The sequence below is a fragment of the Camelus dromedarius genome, chromosome 14 (genome assembly GCF_036321535.1).
Source record: "Camelus dromedarius isolate mCamDro1 chromosome 14, mCamDro1.pat, whole genome shotgun sequence".
NCBI classification, from domain to species: domain Eukaryota; kingdom Metazoa; phylum Chordata; class Mammalia; order Artiodactyla; family Camelidae; genus Camelus; species Camelus dromedarius.
In genome coordinates, this window is record NC_087449.1 from 15,473,157 (window position 1) to 15,493,569 (window position 20,413).

General features: G+C 42.8%; 1 protein-coding gene across 1 annotated transcript in view; it reads right to left on the reverse strand.

The window, feature by feature from the left end:
• Window positions 1–5,183: 5,183 nt before the first annotated feature.
• The window catches only part of TNNI3K (TNNI3 interacting kinase), a 258,488-nt gene continuing 243,258 nt past the window's right edge, over window positions 5,184–20,413 (reverse strand). The window contains exons 24-25 of the mRNA XM_010989036.3: window positions 8,910–8,989; window positions 5,184–5,707 (exon numbers count right to left, since the gene is read on the reverse strand). Of these exons, the coding sequence (XP_010987338.1) occupies window positions 5,631–5,707; window positions 8,910–8,989 (157 nt within the window). The 3' untranslated portion in view covers window positions 5,184–5,630. The remainder of the gene's footprint in view (window positions 5,708–8,909; window positions 8,990–20,413) is intronic.

Sequence of the window (20,413 nt, forward strand, 5' to 3'; positions counted from 1 at the left end):
AAACTAGCAACACCGTGCCTCACGGCCTCTCGCTCCCTCACCTTCCAAGATGGCCCACACTCTGTCTATGGAGTGTGATCTAGTTTTACTTTAAACTAAGCACGCACCCTCGTGCCTTGTGGCCTCCCTGGCCTTCTGAGGTGGCTTGCACTCTGTCTATGGAATATGTATCTCTCTGAATAAATCTAGTTTTACTCAGCTGTGGCTTGCTCTTGAATCCTTTCCTGGGTGAAGCCAAGGATCCTCACTTGGCAGGGCGCTTCCCAGAGACTCAACAAAAGACCTGGGTCACGTCCATCCTCTGATGCTCCATTTTTGCCTGTATCCCTGTGACATGTGGTTTTCATGCATTATCTTACTTAATCCCCTCTATGATGTAAGGATCATGATCTCCTCTTTACAGATGGGGAACCTGAGGATCAGAGAGGCTGAGTAACTTGCCCATGGAAAGTCACACAGGGACAGATTTTCACCCAAGCCTGACTCAAAAGCTCATGCCCTTAACCACTATGCCGGTGCTTCTCAAAATGTGGTCCCGGGACCAGCAGCATTAGGTCTCCTGGGGACTTGTTGGAAATACACATTTTTGGGCCCCACTCCAAAACTTCTGATTCTAGAACCTGAGATGAGGCGAGCAAGCTGCATGTGAATGATCCCTCCAGTGATTCTGACACTCGCTAGAGTTTCAGAACTGCTCCTTTCTGTTTTGCCTCCTGCTGTCTCCTACCTGGTCTAGGATAAACATAACGCCAACCAGTGTCCCATTCATTTTTATTCTGCTCACCTCAGATTATCCTCAGTCTTGACATTGATTCTTTTCCATTGACTCATTTGAGTTTAGGGAAAGGGAAAAACAAAAACAAAAAACAAAAAACTAACAAACAAAAAAAAATCTCTGAAAGAAGAACCTGGTATTCTCCATAGTAGATTAACTATTAAAGTGGTGTTACGTAGACCATGAATTATTATCAGAAAAAAACTAAAGGTTAAACCAACATTCAGGTGACTTTTATTGTGTTTCGTGGTCTTACTGGAATTTTACCCTTTCCTGATTAGTTGAGATAAAAGAAGACATGGAGGTTAGTGAAATTAGTGAGCTTCAGAACCTTCTTTAAAGATGGTGAAGATACCTTTCTCCTGCGTATGAGTTCATCGCTTAAAGATAGATACTTGAGACAGTGTTCTTTTTATCTCACTACTTAAACATAAAGCTGGACCAAGAGTGCTTGGGAGACCTGTCCTCATCAGCAGGGCCTGGCCCCCGTGGCAGTGTTTTAACTCAAGAAGCCTAATTTAATTAACACCCTGCCACTGGGTCGGGTGCTGCGCCGCCTTGGATGTCTGGCCTAAGGAGAAATGTGCAACCCCTGCTCTTTTTATACCTAGTTAGCCTTCTAAAAGTTAGGATGTCCAAGGAGCGAGAGGAACTGGCTTCTCCATCATGTTTCGCGTATGCTGCTAATTGAGCTGACAGTCTTGGTCCACAGTCTGTTCCTGAAACAGCTGAGCCTTCAGCCGCTGCCCTATGAACGGATTGCAAATGTCAAATGGCTCATCGTTGCCCTTGCGGCTCTTGAAATATGGAAGAGAATTGATCAGGGGAGTGCTGTAGTCTGCATGCTTGAGTAACTGCAAGCAACACAAAACCAGGAAGGAATAAGGTATTCAGATCCGACTGGTAATGGCTACGCCATCTCTCCTCACTTTCCCTATCCGGTGTGCTAATGAGCAGAGGAAAATGTGAAACTCTGTGGCTCCCCTAATTGCTATGCTTTGCCCTCATAACTTTTTTGTTCCTGATTATCACGGTGAGAGTCTTGCTTCTGTCAATCATTTCTGGTTCTTTCTGCCTAGAAAATAACAATGTGTGTTTTTTGAGCCTGGAGATTATTCCAGTCCCCCTTTTTTTCCCCATAATTAAAACAGAGAAAATGATGATGATTTTGGGGGGGGGGGGGCAGTTACTTTACAATCACAAGCCACAGTAATCAGGAATGGTTTGGTGTTTTTGTTTTTGTTTTTGCCCCTAGAACTTCTCCTGGGTAATTCCCAAATTTTCCTCAGGACTTGCAGCACTGTGGAACTGCAGGTTTGCTTGCTTTTACCACAATTCTGGACTGTGAGGGTTTGCTATTTTTAATCCTTTTTCTCTATCCCAGTGGCGGCAGTACTGTGTAGTGAAAAAATCATGGATAGTAGTGCAAGACAAGCTAGTGAAACCTGGCTCCATCCTATACTAGCTTGGCTTCCTTACTATACTCACTTTACCAATAAGGAAGAGCATTCTCCCTTTCCAGAGCTATTCAGAGAACTGAATGGAATAATGCACTTAAAATCGTCTAAATCAGTTCCGGCCACACAGTAGATGCTCAATAAATGTGTTTTCCTTCTGTTTTTAATTAGCATCCCCTTTGTTTGGGAAGTTCTTTCTGGTTCTTGCATTTGATTTAAAGGATTTGATTTCTCTTCAGATTTTATTTCAGATGTGCATAAGACATCACTACCTGATGGCTCTTGGCTCAAACTGCCTCAGAAGCATAAGCTTGGCAGTTTGCTGTTGGCAAAGGTGGGGTATTTAGGGATGTTGATGGCTATTTACAGAAGAGAGGAAAAGATCTCTACCCTCCTCCTGCGCCCCTGTAGAACAGCTCTTTGGCTCCATGGTGATGCAGTGTAACAATGAACAGTAACATTTACAGTATCTACTGTGGTGTCCCAGGAACTGTACAATGCACTTTGCATCATTTTCAATTCTCACAGCAACTTTATAACATAATTTTTGTTATCACCATCTTACAGATAATAAACTGGAGCTCAGATAGGTTAAGTGACTCGCCCAAGATCACACAACTGCTGTCTAAGGTTAGAGTGACTCCAGGGTTAATGCTTATTGTTGGAGGGAGAGAAGGAGCAAGGAAGGATGGAAGAAAGGAAAGAAAGAAGAAATTAAAGAAGGAAAGACAGAGAGCAAGAGAGAGAAAGAAATCAGGCCCTTCATTTCAGATGGATTGACTAGCACTACTGGTACCTATTTTTTCCTCTTCCCAGGGAAATGTCAGCTTTGGAAATAATTTAACCCAGATAATCACTCTGTTGGAATAACTCTCTCCTGGTGCTGCTGTAATTTGGCTTACAATTATAGCTAATTGAACATCTTCTAAGTGAGCTCAGTGCTGCACGCACGTGGAAAAGACATTGAATGTGCTAAGCATGCAAAAACATGATCAGAGAAGTTCATTTTTTTACCAGCAGAAAAAGAAAGTAATTAGTGAGACATTTTTTCAGCAAGGAGAGGGGAAAAAAAAAAAACACCCAGCCCTCCCCTGCCCCCCACGGTCTGGAGACAAGCTCTAAGATGGAGATCCCTGGGCCCCATTAAATGTGCAGTAATGAATAGGGCTTGTGAGCTGTAGGTTGGCATCTGTGAAAAGGTTCCCCTTCTCAGGCATCAAGACACATTAGTCTCATTATTTGCAGGTATTTGACAAGACAAGAGCCAGAAGGAAGCAGCAACATAAGGAAACCCAGTGTGGAGAGAGTAGGTGGTTAATGAAAGGAAACAAAGAAAGGGAGCTCGACAGATTTGTTCTAGAAAAGCCTTCTCTAAAAGAGGGGTATTTCAGAGGCAAACAGTCATTCAGGGCCCTCCATTCAAGGCGCCTGGAAGGACGCCTGCTTTACCCCGTGCTCTCCTGATCAGACACATGTTAGGCATTACACCTACTGTGAAATTTTTAGTTAAAATTGGTGTGTATGTATGTATTTTAAAATTTTTTTAACTTTCTAAGGTATTCCTTTCAACTCAACTCATAAAATGACTAAGCCTCAAAGTATCCCAGGCTGGTGCTGGCTCATTTCCTAAAGCAGCGGGAGCAGAGGGCTAGACAGAGAGCCGCAGAGAGACAGGTGCTCCTGAACCAGCCCCCTTTTTTCTGTCTTTGCCAGAAGGCTTTTTGCCTGTATGGCCACTTCAGGCTCCTTGGTCCTGCTTATTATTAAGTCCCTTGGCAACTGGCTTGGTGGGAATAGAGTATCTGTGACTCTGAATAATTGGGTGGGGACATGAAAAGGCTGGAGGCTTAAAAAAGGATAAATCTAATGGGAAGCACCAGGGTTTTAACTTCTACCTCTGCATTTGCACTGGGCTGTCGCCAAGCTATTCAGAGCACTAGGGGGGACTTTCAACTTTATGACCACAGGTCATAAGAAAAGGCTCAGAAGGATTTAGAGGTGGGGTTGCTGTTCTGATAGAATTGCCCACAGGAAACAGTTTCTAATTGGTAGGGGAGAGGGGACGATGGAGGAGCTTGTCACAGACATCGGAGGAGCAGTCTTTCCATCTCTTCTTCAGTCCTGTTTGTATATGAGTTCGCGTCAGTGAGGAGGACAGAGAGGTTTTGCCCAAATACAGCCACTCTGTCTGGCTCTATATTCCTTCCCTTCCTCTTCGGGGCCCTACTTGTTCTCTCAGGATTTAGGACAGTGGTTCTCAACATGGGGTGATTGTACCCCCAGAGTACATTTGGAAATGTCTGGAGATATTTCTGATTGTTGTGATTTAGGGAGCTGTTACTGGCTCTGGGGGTGGGGTGGGGGTAGAAGCCAGGAAGCTATTAAACATCCTACAGTGCGTAGGACAGCCCCACAAAGAGTGATTCCCTCCAAACTGTCCACGGTGCCGATCCAGAAACCTTGATTTGGAGGGTGCCCAATCTTCCTTTACTAATGTTATTTCTCTTACCAAGGTTAAAAGTAGTGATTATGACACTGAATTTTCATGGCTCCCTGCCTGCTTTTCCAGGTCTGTCTTTCAATGGCAAAAGTATTCTGTTTGGCGGAAGCGTCCCTGTCTTCCTGGTTGGGATGAGCATGGAGGGCAGGTTTCTCATTTTCTGAAGGCAGCAGGCACCTGAGCTACCTGGTATGAATGGCAGGTTTGCATTCGTGGGGTGGTTTCATAATGGTAGCGACGGCGTTTGTGACACCTTGGTGCTGACAGCAGCAGGCTACCCAGGCAGAGCACAGAGCACTTGGGACAACATACAGAAGAGGCCAAATAATTAAGTGCTGTACTTCTGCAAGCTTCTTGATCTGAAGGTCATTATTTCTTTTTACCAATATGTCTGCAAGCAGGTATATTCTGAGTAGAAGTCTGGTTGGAATGAAATACACTTCTGAATCAATTTTGTATGTCACTAAAGAATCTTTAATCACAGAGCTGGACACTAGAAGTAACATCATGAGACAAGAAAATGAACAATATTCTGAGAAATCAAACGTGTGGCTCTCTGACACAAGTCTACATGATCCAGTCTAGGAAAACATAATTGTTAAGTCCCTACTACAGACTGAGGCCTCATCTCCAAGCAACAGCATAAATTTATGTTTTTATTTACAAAAGTAAAAACAATTCTTCAAATATATCCTGTTTAGGTTCTTTTGCATTTCTTTCCTTAGCTGCAAATCCAAAGCCCCACTCGTAGGAGGGAATTAAACAGGACCAGTATAAACAAGCCAATTTAAGTAGACCTTAGAGGGTAAAATATTATAATTGGAAGCAAGCCTGCCATGACTGGAATTGTTGCTGTCAGTCTGGGGGAAAACTCTCCATAGGTAGATGCAGAATGCTGTCAGCCGCTGTCCTCAAAGCTGCCACTATTCCGGCAAGGATGAAAATGCATTGGGCTCAGGGGATCAGACACGTAGCCTGCATTAGGAAAGAAGTTCAGCTGTTACTTACTGGCCTTTCAGCCCACCTCCCCATTTTTCTCAGCCAGCCTCACCCAGTACAATGCACAGCGGCCAGGCATCTCCCCCAGGCTCCTGGGAACAGAGAGCCCGGACCAGAGTTGCGGGCAATCAACTGTAAAACAAAAGCAAAATTTAAAACGGAAACAGAGCGCTGAGACCAGAGGAACAGCAATGATGGGTGTCTGATTTGAACCCAAGCTGGCCAGGTGACATTTTGAGTGTGGAGTAAAGAAGGGTGCAGTTCAGGAAGGCGCTTTATCACGATGGCTAAAAGCGTGGGCTTCGTGTCGGGCAAGTCTGGGTTTAAAGCCTGCGTCATTACTTGCCAGTTCTGTGACTTTTGTTAACCTTTCTAAGCCTCAGTGTCGTCATTTGTAAATGGGAAAAATAAAAGTCCTCAGTTATAAGGCTGGAAACACACATAAGACAATCAGCACAGTGTCTGACACAGAGTGGGTGGGAAGCAAATGATGGCTGTAAAAGGAAGGTGGAGATGGTGAGAGAGACAAAGGAGGGAGTACTCTCTAAAGCAGGTGGGCTCTGGCTGGGTTTTTTTTTTTAAGCCCCTCTGAGAGTCCAATTCTTGAGCGTACATCGGTGCTTAGGTCTGAATCCTAGTGGCGTTTGATACTGATTGAAGCACTAGCCCTGGGTGTGTCCAAAGAACTGAGCGGGTGCCTTGGGATCTGGCCGCTGTCCTAGAGAACGCTGCACACGGGCAGGGAAGCCTTCCCTCTCTGAGTAAGGAGGCTGCTCATCTCTACTGGGAAAATGGGCGCATTTGTCAATAACTACTGCTGCTTTTGCTCCCCTTTGATAGCTGAGTTTTCCGAACCAACTCAGCCATCCACATTTTCATCATGACATCTAGCAATATGCAGCTCGATGGGCGTATTTATTTTCATCAGAAAGGTCTCTGTCAGAATCTCTTAGGCAGCACATAAACTCTCCAGGAGGGGGCGCCACTGCTGCCCACTGTCCTCTGTTGCTGGCAAGCAGGGCTGGCCCTGGTCGGAAGTGAGGAAGGTTGTGGTGGGGGGAGGCTGAGATATGGGGAAGCAGGATACACATTACCGAATCCTAATTCTGGGTGAACAAAAACAACCTACATCTTAGAGCAGAAATACTCCCTTTGTCCAGCCCGAAACTGCAACTTTCTCCTGGGCATAGATAGATGCTTTAATAAGCTCGTCATCCTTTCATTACCATACGCAACCTTCTAATGTATGACATGCAATTTTACTGGCCTCAGGTGCTCCCTGCCTCTCCCCAAAGGTCTCCAATGGAAACCTTACTGTGAGCCTATGTCCCTCCAGGGTTGGCGGGTCTCCTTTCAGGATGGGTAGCAGAATCAGCAGGGCATGGATGCTGACATTTGTCGTGGGTGCCATCATCTCCAGAGCTGAAGGACAAACGCATTGTCTTTGTGCAGCCACTCAGCTTAAGAGGGACAAGTGAAATACGACCACACCCTTCAAGGAAAGACTGAACCATGTCTGCACCTTTTTTGGTACTTCAGGATGAAAGGTCTAAAGTACAGCTATGTACTTAATTTTTAATTCGTTCTCCAGCCCTGCTCTCTGGGGGAGAAAAAATAAGAAACAGTTCATAAAGTTGCTGTTATACCACAACTGGTTTATGGGACGGAAATGAAGGGCAATTAAAGGATTCTTTCTTGTGCGATGAGATGGTCCTAGTGGGAGATATGGAACATATCTTCTTTGCCTGTTGGGGCTCTCACTCCATTCAAACACCCTAGTGTTTTCTTGAACTCCTGGTACAGCTATGCATAGGAAAACCTACTTTTGTATTATTGCATCATTTTTTCCTAATTTCTCCATCTTGAGGAATTCTGCTAAAAGTCTTATCCTATTAAGAAACAGATCGTTAAGTTAAAGAAATGCTTCATCTTGAAACTCCATCATGAAAGGGAAGACTTCTGGTCAAAGCACACATTTCAAAGGGTGCCCTATATTTTGTGGTTGTGCGGTCACATCTGTAAAGGCTTGGAAAAATGATATTATATCTATAAAAAATGTGATGATGTGACACTTTGAGCACATTTTCCCCTGTTACTGGACCGGCCAATTACGTTGTAAACCTGATGATAAAAAGCACTCGGCTGCATCCTGGACACGTACTGGGAGTCAGAAGCATAGAGTTTCCTTTCTTTAAAGTTTCCAAGTAGCTTGTTGTATCTATCCAGAACAATTTTTTTTCTTCTTTCTTAAAGATTTCCTAATGCCTTAGGTAACGATACTCTGCGGACAGGTGCAAAGCTGTGAGGTCTATTGCCATCTATATAAGAGAACTGGGAACACACCATCCAATTTATTCTTCCACAAACCCAGTTCTTGTAATAAATCTGATCTCTTTAACAGACATACTTTTTTTCAGTCCTCTATATTGTTAAAGGAAGTTCCCATGAATAAATGAGCTCATTGTACTAAAATTCTAATTAAATACAGAACCTCTCTGTCTTAGAGACTGGAGAAAGGACATCACAAGCCTGGCACATGAATATGGCAGCTGATGATAAGGGGGGTGGCCCTCCTCTGGCTTCCAGGAGGGAACATAGTAACTGTGTTACGATTTCAAAGAGATTTACTGATTCTTTCTAAAGCAGTCCTGTGCAAAACGGATCCCATCCGTGATACCCTCACCTCCTCTCCAGCTTTTTTGAGTGAATAACCAGGGTTACATTATACTCTCACGTACTTGCTAAAGAGGAAGTGCTCCCCCAGGATAACGATGTAACTGTGGAGATACATCTCTTCTCTTCCCTCCCTATGTGCCCCGCAAGGTGCGGCTTAGAGGCAGTGGACTCAATAAGGCAGCAACAAGGTGTTTGGAATATCATGAGATGCAAGAGATTATCATCAAAAAAGAGCTGTACGTTTTTTCCATGTGCACACACACTCTTATATACTTGCATGTAGACTTACACACTTATGCACACATTATTCAGCACAAAGGTAAATAAATGTACACTTAGATGACTTACAAAATTAAAGTTCGCACTTTTATAATATAATATTCATAAAGCATCCTTCATTTCTAGTTACCACAAAATAGAATCTTCTTTTCCTCCTTATCAGATAGATACCACCTTCCTAGGGGTAGTCTCCTGAATCCATCTGAAGAATCTGTACACTTACCGTATTTGTCAATGGGTGAGAACTGAAGGCTTCTCCTCACGTCCTCCAAAGACAGGCCTTGGGCAGAACATTGTCCGGCACTGGAAAATTCCATGAGATACTTTGATAACCATGGTGGTGGTTTGCTAATAACATTTTTATAAAACAGCATTTATTCACTCAGCACAGATCCCAGAAAACTGGCACAGTGATGCAAAGGTGTTTTTATCTTACTCATGACTGGTGGGGAAGAGTTCAGAATTATTCCAAGCAAGTCTGATCTACGTGTGAGTCCTGGCTCTTCCAGGTAGACTACAGTTCCTAGCTGTGTCACCTTGAACATGTTACCCTTTCTGAACCTAAGTTTATTGATCTGCAAAGTGGGAAAAGTAAATAATTTGCAATTTGTTTTGATAGTTAAATATAGAAAAAAAAAGTATTGAGTCTAAATACTGGGTTAATATCCTTGCAAGCCTTACTTAAAAGGAACTAATAACCAGAACATTATTATCTTAGTAATAATCCATATAAATGAAACGCATCCCAAGATGTATTATTATTATTACTTTGCTATTATTATAATGGTAATTATAAGAGATAGTGATAATAATGATTAGTGACTGATTTCTATGTATTAAGCATTCACATCTATCATTTCATTTGATCTTCATAACTATCTTGTCATTACCAAATCATTTTTCTCATTTTATAGACTAGAAACTGAGGCTGGAGCAGTAAAGCCGCTTGGGACAGGTTGGGCAAATGGCTCATCTAGGATTCAAACCCAAGTCTTTCAGATTCCAAAGCCTGTACCCTTATCCACCGTTCAGATGGGAATTTCTTCATGATTCCTGGCATTCATTAATCCTTCTCTGTGCCAAACTTCTCCCGCTCTTCTACAACTTTGGTTCATGGAATTGCTTCCTTTCCACCTCTTCAGACTCAAAACCTGAAGTTCTCAAAACCCTCACCCTAATATCTAATCACACCTGTCAGTTAATTGTATGTCCTAATTCCTCCTGCATCCATCTCTCTCACGCATACTTAAGCATCTTCCATCAGGCTACCCTGGTTACCCCAGAACTGCCCTCACTGTGTCCACAGTAGAATTCTTAACTCCCCACAAGCCATCTAAATTACTGGTGCCGCATCATTCAAATACTTAAGCCAAGATTCTTGGAATGATCCTTGATATCTTTCTTTTTCTCACATCTCTCATAGAATTCAAATCTTTTTGACTTTGCCTCCCAAATGTAACCCTAATCCATCTATCTCTCCTCCTTCAAGGTCTGGGCCATATAATCTCATTCTTGTCTGGACCTCTGCAATTTGCCTCCTAATTGATTTTCCTGCATTCACTTCCATCCCCTTATAGTCCTTTCTCCATATATTATGCAGAGTGATCTTTTCAAAATATGAAAAGAATAGGCCATTCACCTACTTAAAGCATACTTAAAATCATCCAGTGGCTTCCCAGTTCCTGTAGAATAAAACATACATACTTTACCTCACCTATGAGGCCCTGGCCCCGCCTACCTCTCCAATCTCAACGCGCACCCCTCTCCTCTCCTTTCGCTAAGTACTTCTTTTAGTATTCTTTCTGTCCTTTGAACTTTCTGATCTTCTTCAGTCCAGAGCTTTTGCATTTTGTTAACTCTGCACGGAATGCTTTTCTTAATGAAACCAAATCCTGTTTTGCTGAACTCTTCCTCTGCCTTCCCCATGACTGGCTCCTCCATCGCTTAGGCCTCACTTGGAATGTCATCTGCTCAGATAGGCCTTCCCTGACCACCATTCCTAAGTGGCCGTTCCCCTGCCCCTCATCACTTTCTGTCACATCACATCAACCTATTTCTTTCTTTCAGAACTAAAAAAATTGTCTTGCTATTTCATCCATTTTTTTCCATATTCTTTCAAACAATGAAACTGGAAGCCTTGTCTGTCTTGTCTCCCGTATTCCCTGCACTCAGAACACTGCCTGGCATGTAGGAGAAGCTCAGAAATTAGTTTGTGGTTGATTTAATTAATAATCCCTAAATGATGTCTTTTTCTTTCACCATTCAATCCTCCCCTCCACAAGGTCCTCCTGTGATAAAAATCTCACCGGGGCGCTCCCCTGCTCTGCACTGCAGTTCCTCAGACCAACACTCTAAACCCTGCAATCCAGCCCTCCTTCCCCCTTGCATCCTGTGTATCTCGTATTCTCCAGTGTCTCAATTCCACCACCAGCCTCTTTTTTTCCCTCCAAGTTCAGGTCACACTAATAAACTTTAGATGTTTCAAACATTCCCGAATTTTCCCTTCTCCAAGGTTGTGGCTGAGCTGTTCCCACTACTCGAATCTGCTTGGTGACACCTCATTTAATCGTGACAGGAAGTGGTAAGGCAGCGTGGCCAAGGGTGAACATGCTGGTGCAAGACTCCTTGAATTTGAATCTTCACTCCGTCGCTTTCTAGCTCTATGACCTTTGGCAAATTATTTTAACTGCTCTATGCCTCAGTTTGTGCAACTGTAAAATGGGAATCATAACAAGACTTCGCTTAGAAGGTTAATCATGAAAATTAAAAGAATTAATAAGTTTAAAGTACTTTGAACAGTGCTGACATTTAGTAAGTACTCAATAAATGCTACCTACTTTTATTATTTGTCAAATTCCAACTCAGAGACAGTATTTCCTCAAAGTCCTCTTGGACACCCCCAGTCAGAATTCCATGTCCCGCGAGTCCTCTGTGCTCCTACCACAGTGCTTGTCCGCCTCTGCCGTGGTGTAGATGGATCTGCATTGGTATACTAATACCCACTGAACAGAACGTTCCTGCAGGTCAGACGTCCTGTCTAACACCTTTGGGTCTCCTACGGGGCTTAGCTGGTACTTTGTAAACAGTTAAAATAATAAAAAGTGTGTTCAATAAAGCTAAGTTATTACAAAATGTTCATTTGGACATGTTAGATTTTTCTAAGCACTCACATGAACTCACATGGATTAATTCGCTTAGCTGCCTTGAAAGTGACTGCATGTTTGGCCTCACTTTCTTAAGCTATAAAGTGAAGATGTTGTTTCTTAGAGGAAAGCAATGATTAAAAAGAAGAAAAAGGATTGACTTAAAGTGGGGGACATGATGTGATCTCAATTAACATTAAATGGCAAACCATACTCGGTTCTGGACAATATTGTATCATTCAAGATATTTTTCAAAATAAAATCTACCCTACTAAGTCCTGTAACCTCTAGCTCCTTTTAAGAAATGTGCCAAAAGCAGTAGTCTTGGCAACAAGAAGATAATAGGGAATAAATATTTCATCATCAAAAAGGCTATCTGGTTTCCTATGAATAAAAGCCCATCTCCAAGCTGTCTTATTTACCCAGCTGCTGAATGCAATTCATGCCAGGGGACTTAACCTTTCTGCCCAAGAGATACCACGTAGGCTGTCTCTGGCCGCTGTTCTAGGATGACAGACAGATGGAAGCTAAGCACAACCAAGTTAAACAAAGCAGAAGAAACCAGACCCTGATCAGTGGAACTAGTTGCCCTCAGCCCGTGTGTATCCAGACTTCAGCAGAAGCCCGGAGTTTGAGAGACACACCAGGACCTCTGTTTGCTGAAGTTATGGTCAGTGAAAATAGGCATTTCCAGGATGCAGCTGCCCTATGAATTCAATGAAAGTAAGTGGGAACTAATGGCAGGTAAGGAAAGCATTCAATTTTGCAGGGTTTCCTATTACTGGTCACCTAGGTAGCTTGCTTTATGCTAAAAGGATGATACATACCCTATGTAGGCATACATGTGACTGGTATGCAATATTATAACGGTGGTTTTATGTATACTTTTTATAAGAATGAAATGAAATTTTCTTTTAAAGAGGACGAGACAGTCCTTAGGGTAGTTTTTGCATACTACAGCATTATATTAACAGATCTTATTTTCGTGCTAAAAGAGGTTCAGTCCTGTTAGGCTAAATGGTTCATATTAGCTCTGTGATGTGTACGTCAAGATAAGCGTAATCATCAGACATTTTCTCTTACAAAGGTGCACTAGGGAATGAATCATTTACCGAGAAAGATGAGCAGAACCAAAATTCAGAAAATATTTTTTGCTTCTCAATCTATGCTTTATGGGTATAGCGTACTTAGTAGACTGGCTGCTAATGAGGCCAGTTCATACTCAGATCCAAAACATGCAATCTGTATTTTTGTGTGTGCACGCCATTCAGACTACGGCTTGTCAGCACAAAATAGCCTGTTTGCAAATAGTCACTCATGCACCCTGAGCAAAGACAAAAAGAGGACCCAAAACTAAAATCTGAGGCTAGGTAAGCTGAAATGAATGCAGAGATAATGACACTCATGACAAGTACATTAAGCGTAAATATTAGCCAATGAAAAGTAAATTATATATGTAAGATTACAGAGGAATTATGAAGAAGGGGAAAAGTACTAGCAGATAGAATATATCCAAATGTAGCTTTAATCCTTCAAAGGAGTTAGGCAGAGTTTACAAACTAAACTAGGGGGTTGATGTACATTCTAGGCCAAACTCCAAAAAGGAATATTAAAACAGAGAATTCTGTACACTTAAAAAAGTTCTGATTACTAGAAGCTCACATGACTTCAGTAAGAAAAAAAAAATCATACTAGATTTGCCTTATTTCTTTTTGGTAAGGGTAAATTTAAAGGCTAGAACATACACCTGGATCCCTGCAGGTAAAGGGCAGAGTTTCTCCTGATTACTTTGTAAGTAACAGGGGGAGATCTGTGTAAGGAACATGGGGAGATCTGCACTGGGTGAAGACTGGTTACATTGGATTGTTACTGGTTGAATATCCAGAACAGATACAGACCTCAGATAGGTGACATTCCCCATAAGGGTTATGTTGAGACTTAAACACTGGGAATAGTCACAAACAAAATAGCACACTTCCTAAAATTAGAATTGTCCAAAAATAGATTGTGTTGTTCTGGAAAGGATTAGTGTCCCATCCCTGGACGTATTCAGGCTGTGGCTGGAGCACCTTGTGGCACTGGGTGCTACAGAGGGATTCAGGTGTCTACCCGGAGGTCACATGACTGGACATCCCAGGTCCCTCTACTGCTTACATTTGATGACTCTTTAGGTGTTTGTGTACAACATAGATCTTGTGAAACTAGCGTTGCTAAGCTGGAAAGGCAGAGATTCCATGGTTCCTATGAAGGCAGAAGATTTTCATCTTCCTGATCTGCACTGCCTGACGTTTGGTCAGGGCTGAATGTCCGAGTCCCACACATGCCACAGCACACCTGTCTATGCATGACCACTCCTCCTCAAGCTGGTGTTTGTGGTTTTTGTCCATATACATTTCATTTGCTATAGTAACAGAACCATGCTATTTGCCTGAAGGAACCATCTCCTTGAGAGCCCTTTTTCAAAGAACCACGCTGCCATCCTAGATGAAGCAAAGAGAAGTGTGGAGAAACCACTTTCACATAAACCCATCATCAAGAATTTGAATGACAGGTTGTGCAAGGCTGGTACTGGAAAATTCGGAACTACTTCATAAAGGCTTTTAGATAAGATAAATTTGTAGAATACTCATGTTGCAATGTCTGAAGGGTGGGGAAAAACCCTAAAACACTATGTTCTCTCTTAATCCAGAAAAGTATATTGTCAAGGAAAGCCCAAGAGGAAATAAGGAAAAATACTGTCTGACGGTAGGAAATTTTGGCACCATCTGTCCCAGATGGTGGGAGCAGGCAGTGCCACCGTGGGGCAAACCGCCCCCACTTAGTCTCAGAAGCAGCCAGTACCATGGCTTCCAAACTACAGCCTGCCAAATGCTTTTGGTACTGAAGCAGCGAATCATGGTTTTGGCGGTGGGATTTCAGGAGTTCTCAGAGCATTTGCTAGTGCCGTAACTGCTCCTGACCGAGTTCCATTCCGCAGCAGACTTCAGATGGGCAGACAGTCCGAAAGAAACCATTTTTTTTTTTTTATCACATTCTTCCAAGTGTAGCTTTTGCAGAGTTGGGGACTTTGATTTGATGAATTACAGCAAATGCATATAGTCTACGTGGTTTAAAAGCAAGAGTGAAATGAAAACAAACCCCCTCCAAAAAACACAAAGTGACCTAGAACGTCCAGTTCTATCACAATGACACAGTAATCGTTTCTTAAACTTGACGAGGTCTTTATAGCTTGCACAAACTTTTCTGCTGATGAGCTTAAAGAATTTTTACAAAACTCCCATGAGGCATCTGAGACGATACTAATTCTATGCAGGTGGCAAGTCAGGCTCAGAAAGTTTGAATAACCTGCATAAACTTACAGAGCCAGCAAGAGACAGGACCAGAACGTGAATGAAAGGTCTTCAGACTTCCAGTCCGTGCTCTCTCTTTTAAAATACACTTCATTTAACAGCAGCACATGTCAAACCGTCGGTGTGTTACCATCTGAGGAGCTCACTGAATTAGTCATGAGTCACAGGGTTTTGGACCCTTTGCATATAAAGTGTGAATAAATTCCTCACAGAGAAATGTCCCTCACCATCAGAGAGAAACCAGAATCAGCTTTCTCGTGTCTTGCCTTGTTAGAACTTAAAAAAAACCTATACTTCCGCTAGTCTAACAATGGGTTTCCTATCCCTGAACAGTGAAGTCAAAACAGGAGATTTACACGCTAGACGTTCCAAATGAGAAGTTTATGATGCTGCCAGACTCTCCGAGCACGTGAAAGGTTTCCCAAGCTGTGGTGTGCAGTCATCTTCCTAAACACTGCTCTAAATTGAACGGAAAACAATTAGGTACCAGTGTGATTGAAGACTTCAGGCCACATTTTCCTCTATTCAAGTTGTCCCAATTAGTTTTTATGCAGCTCAAAATGCCCTCGGACTACCTGCAACCTGGAAGATTAAGCCATTTGCACTTTGCATAAAACAACACCATCCAAGGCCTCACAGCTTTGCAAATACACTCCGTGGCTTGTTGGAGCTTTCTGCCCTCTCACAATAGGGTTACCTGTATATGAATACCAGCGCGTGGGTCAACGCCGTGCTCACCCTTGTCCCCTTCCTCGAGAGGAGTATATCCAATTTAGGAGTCCTTTCTTTCACTCAAAAGGAAACACAGGTAATATTTAACCAGAATTTCAGTCCTTTGACACTAATCTAAGGGACAAATACAAAGAAAAGGTGGAGAAAGGCCTGCTGAGATCCCTCATAAAGGTGTTTACACAAAACAAATGCCTCGCCATTGAAAAGGCGACTAGAGTCAGCTGGCCATTTCTTTTGGCATTTTGCTGAAAACAAACAGACCTATTTAAACCAGATCTGCAGAAGGGATAAATGCCTTTCTACACTCTGCGATGTCTGTTTACGCAGCCCACCTTTGCTTTGGCCTAAAGAGGAAGACGGCATTTCTATTAGAAATGGAATCACCTTTGGCCTAACTTTGAAATGGTCCAGTCAGATGCCGATGAATAAGCCTTTGTTAATTTATCAGCTAAATTCAACGTATTTATTTATTCATGATTTCATCCTGGCTGTTTTCAAAACATTATTTTGTCTTTGACAATATTCTCTACTTGATAATGTCCCAAACTAAAACAAATTTATCGCACCCATTATAGTGAATGGGCAATGGCCAAAGTATTTAATGGGGCCAAAGGTCTGTGCAAAATATCTCTTTCAGGAAAATCAAACCCATCAGCTTTCTTTCAGTGGCAAATGTCCCCAGGCTATAAAAGGACTGAAAGACTCTGGCAATGGGTCATGGCTCTGTTTGAGCCATTAGGCAAATATCCAAGGTCTCAGCGCCCCCTTTTTTAAAGGAAAAAGCAATTAGGCAAAGAATTATGAATAAGGAGAAATGCAGTGAGAACTGAAAGTGTGTGTGAATTCCTTGATGGTTCCTAAATTGTTAATGTGCTCAACAGTAACCTAACCCCGTCACCAACTCTCAGTTTACCTCTGCTGTAAGTAGGTATAAATGAGTCAATTGTATAATTTATCAGGAGGTGGACTTTGCACCCTAAACTAAAACTGAGGAGCATCCTTTAAACATGGCAGAATCTTTCCTGTCCTTCGCTGTACCCACCATCAACCAAAAAAGGGAAAGCTTGTTATATTTTAGAACTATGAGATTTTGGTTGTATGATGTCATAAAACCCACTCCTCACTCCTCCATTTCCCCTTCTATTTTATTGAGGAGGAAATTGAAGCCTTGTAAAGTAAAATAACATATCCAAGCTCATACAGTAAGGTTATAGTGAAAAAAATCTATGTGAGCTGGAGTTCTAAGCTTCTAGTGCTCTTCGATAGTTTTTATTCTTACTTACAAGTGAAAGGGGAAACTAAAGTTTGTTGCATGTGTACCTGCTACGTGCCAGGAACTCAACTAGGTGCCTTACAGATTTTATTACCTTTGCTCCACCTAACAATCCATTTTATATGGGAGGAAATCAAGGCTCAGAGAGTCTAAGTCTTGCCCAGGATCACACAGCTGTCATTCAGACCTAGGCGAGGCAGTATCCAAGTCTCTTGCTGTTCCCACTTAACCTTGTTGGCTCTAGAAATGTTTCCCAAATTTACACCTGTAACCTTGTCTCTCTCCCTCTCTCCATGGTTGTTTGTCAAGCACAATGCCAGGTGCTAAGTGCTAGGAATACAGATGTGAGTGTGATGAACACGGACTCTGCCGTCTCGGGTAAACAGAAATGTAGGCATGTGCAGGTGAACTTCAATGCCTGAGCACACGGTACATGTTCTAAAGGATACCTTTCCTGCACAGACCTCCCTGCACAGGAAGGGGCCTGGTGTGGAGAAGCTGGAACATGAGAGCAGTAAGGCGGGTGTGCATGTGGGCAGGCAGCCCATCGGCAGTGACTGGAACCCATGCATCACATGGGGCACAGCTCGGAGCCGAGTGCTGGGATTTGTCTGCTACTGGGATTCCTTTACCACTGCGTCTCAGTCCCCAGTGCCTTAAACTAACTGTCATGTTCTAGACACCCAGTAAATGACTGACTGAATGAATAATGATTCTTCCCTCACAGCTTCATTCATGTTTATCTTTGTTTTTTTGTTTGTTTTTTACTGTAAGGATATTTTTTTTTCTTTCCTTTTTCATTAAAATTTTTTAACACTTAATTTTTTTTGGCAGGGGAAGACCATTAGGTTTATTTATTTTTTATTTGTTTATTTATTATTATTATTTTTGTAATGGAGGTGCTGGGGATTGAAACTAGGACCTTGTGCATGCAAAGCATGTGCTCTACCACTGAGCTAGACCCTCCCCTCCATGTTTCTTTTTGTTTGCTGACCTCTAATTCATCGGTCAACCTCCTTCTATATTTTTAGATACTACTCAGAAATGAACTGCATTCCTCTGACAGTTCATGCATCAGAGCAGTGACTCCTAAAGAAGACTTCTGATTCTTATTCCCTGCCCGGCCCCTTCCACCTCCACATCATTGCCAGCGAGATCTGAGAATGATTCTCCTTTACGGTAGCCCTCATCCTTGCAGTGGTTCTCAGCACACCCTTACAGATAGGAGGGTGAGCTGGAGGACAATAGAGAGCCCCTGTTCAAAATTCACCTCTTCTGGGATAGGGCTGATGGCCGTATGGAAGGGAAGAATGAACCACAGTGGCCTCAGGGTCACCCCAGCCATTTGCTCTCATCGTTGGCAAAGAATTTGGCTCATTGCATCTTCACCTGATCCCCAACTGTACTGTGGGTTCTTCATGGGGAAGGACCCTGCCTTATGAGTCTTTGTGTCCCTTGGGGCCTCAGACAGCACCTGGCATTGATGCGTTGAAGGAAGTGTGTTAACTTCTTGAAGGGAGCCTTTAGATTTTTCCATGGAGATGAGTTGCCAATGCATGCAGTTTCAAAGCTATGTGACCTGGAAAAATTGAATGTTTTATGTTTCTAAAGTAAGGGCCAGAAAATTTTGCCTGTAAAGAGCCAGATACTAAATATTGCAGGCTTTGCAGACCGTACAGTTTCTGTTGCAACTGTTTAACAACTGCTGCTGTTGTAGCACAAAAGCAGACAAAGGCGATACGTAAGAGGTAAATAGGACAGCGTTCCACCAAAACTTTACAAAAACGGGCAGGGAATTGGATTTGGCCTGAGGGTCTTAGTTTATTAACCTCTGCTTTAGAGCAATAGATAAACCCTATATGTGTTGCTTCCCTAAGCTGCCTTCCACCTTTGGGCCAAACAATACAATCTCAGTGAAAGCAGGACTTCCATCCATCTTTCATTTTAATAGTTTTTCCTAGAAGAAGAATAAAGACTAAAATACATGAGCTAATGGCAAAACAGAAAAAAAAAACATAGTTCACATTTATTCAGTGTTTACCATATATCAGACACATACAAATTGTATTCTCACTTAATCCTCATTTTGCAACCCTATGAAGAAGGTGATATTCCTATTTTCATCCTGTAGATGAGACATTTGAGGCTCAGAGAGCTCTACTAACTTGCCCAAGGTCACACAGCTTCTAAGGGGTCGAACTTGAATTTGAACTCAGGTCCATCTGAGCCTACGCTTTGAACCACTACTTTATAATAAGGGCCACTAGGTGGCTACGTAAATAAAAATTACAAACCCAATTTTACTGATGGAAGATAAAAGCAGGAAGCACATAGGAACCTACAGAGCAGTACATGTTCTTTTCCCCTGTTGGATTGAGGGAAGTTCAAAGGACATCTTTGTTGATTTTACACCTCGAGGATCTGTTGTATGAAGTCAGATCCCTGCAAGAAATTCCATGTTCCTTTGTTCTTTATGACAGGCCAGTCTGAATGGGAAGATTTTAAAACTCCCTAAACTCTTTGAACATGCAGAACATTGATCTTCACAAACCATTTGAAACACCTTAAGGAGGTTACAAAATTACAAGCAATTTTTCTTTGGTTTGGTTTTGTTTTAAGTGAGTGTATACCGAACCTCTGGGACCTCTTGCCTCATCACACACCACCAAAGCTTTGCTCCCCTCCTCTGTGTATTCTTTGCTGTCAGACCCTGAATAACAAAATAGCGTTAGGTTGCTAGGGTGCCTTGTTTTCACTGAAAAGCTCTCTCCCACCAGGAATGTGGGGGCTCTTATCCCACTCTGCTGAGATGTGCGGTGATGTGTCTTTGAATCCTGGGGCAGCGCGGGGTTCGACACGTCCTGCTGGGCTGCCCATCGCTCCTGCCTTCTGTGTTGGCAGGAACATGACTGGATTCTGTACGAAGTGCTCTGTGGCCTTCTGCACAGTGAGACCTGCGTGGCCAACTTCACACTGGTATTTATTAAGCCTGATAGGTGGCCCACCAGACGGCACGCTCCTTCAGAGCAGGAGCCATGCCTTGTTACTTCTCTCTGCTGCCCTGGCATGTGGGGTCTGGCACAGCGTCCGCTTTCAACACATATTTTAGAAATGAATTTGGTAGACCTGAATGCCTGGTCACTTCTCCAGCTTCGCCTCCTCTCAGCCTCAGTGCTCTGTGCGGGCTGGCCGAGTGGTCAGGGGCGTGAGGTCCAAGTCAGACAGAGTG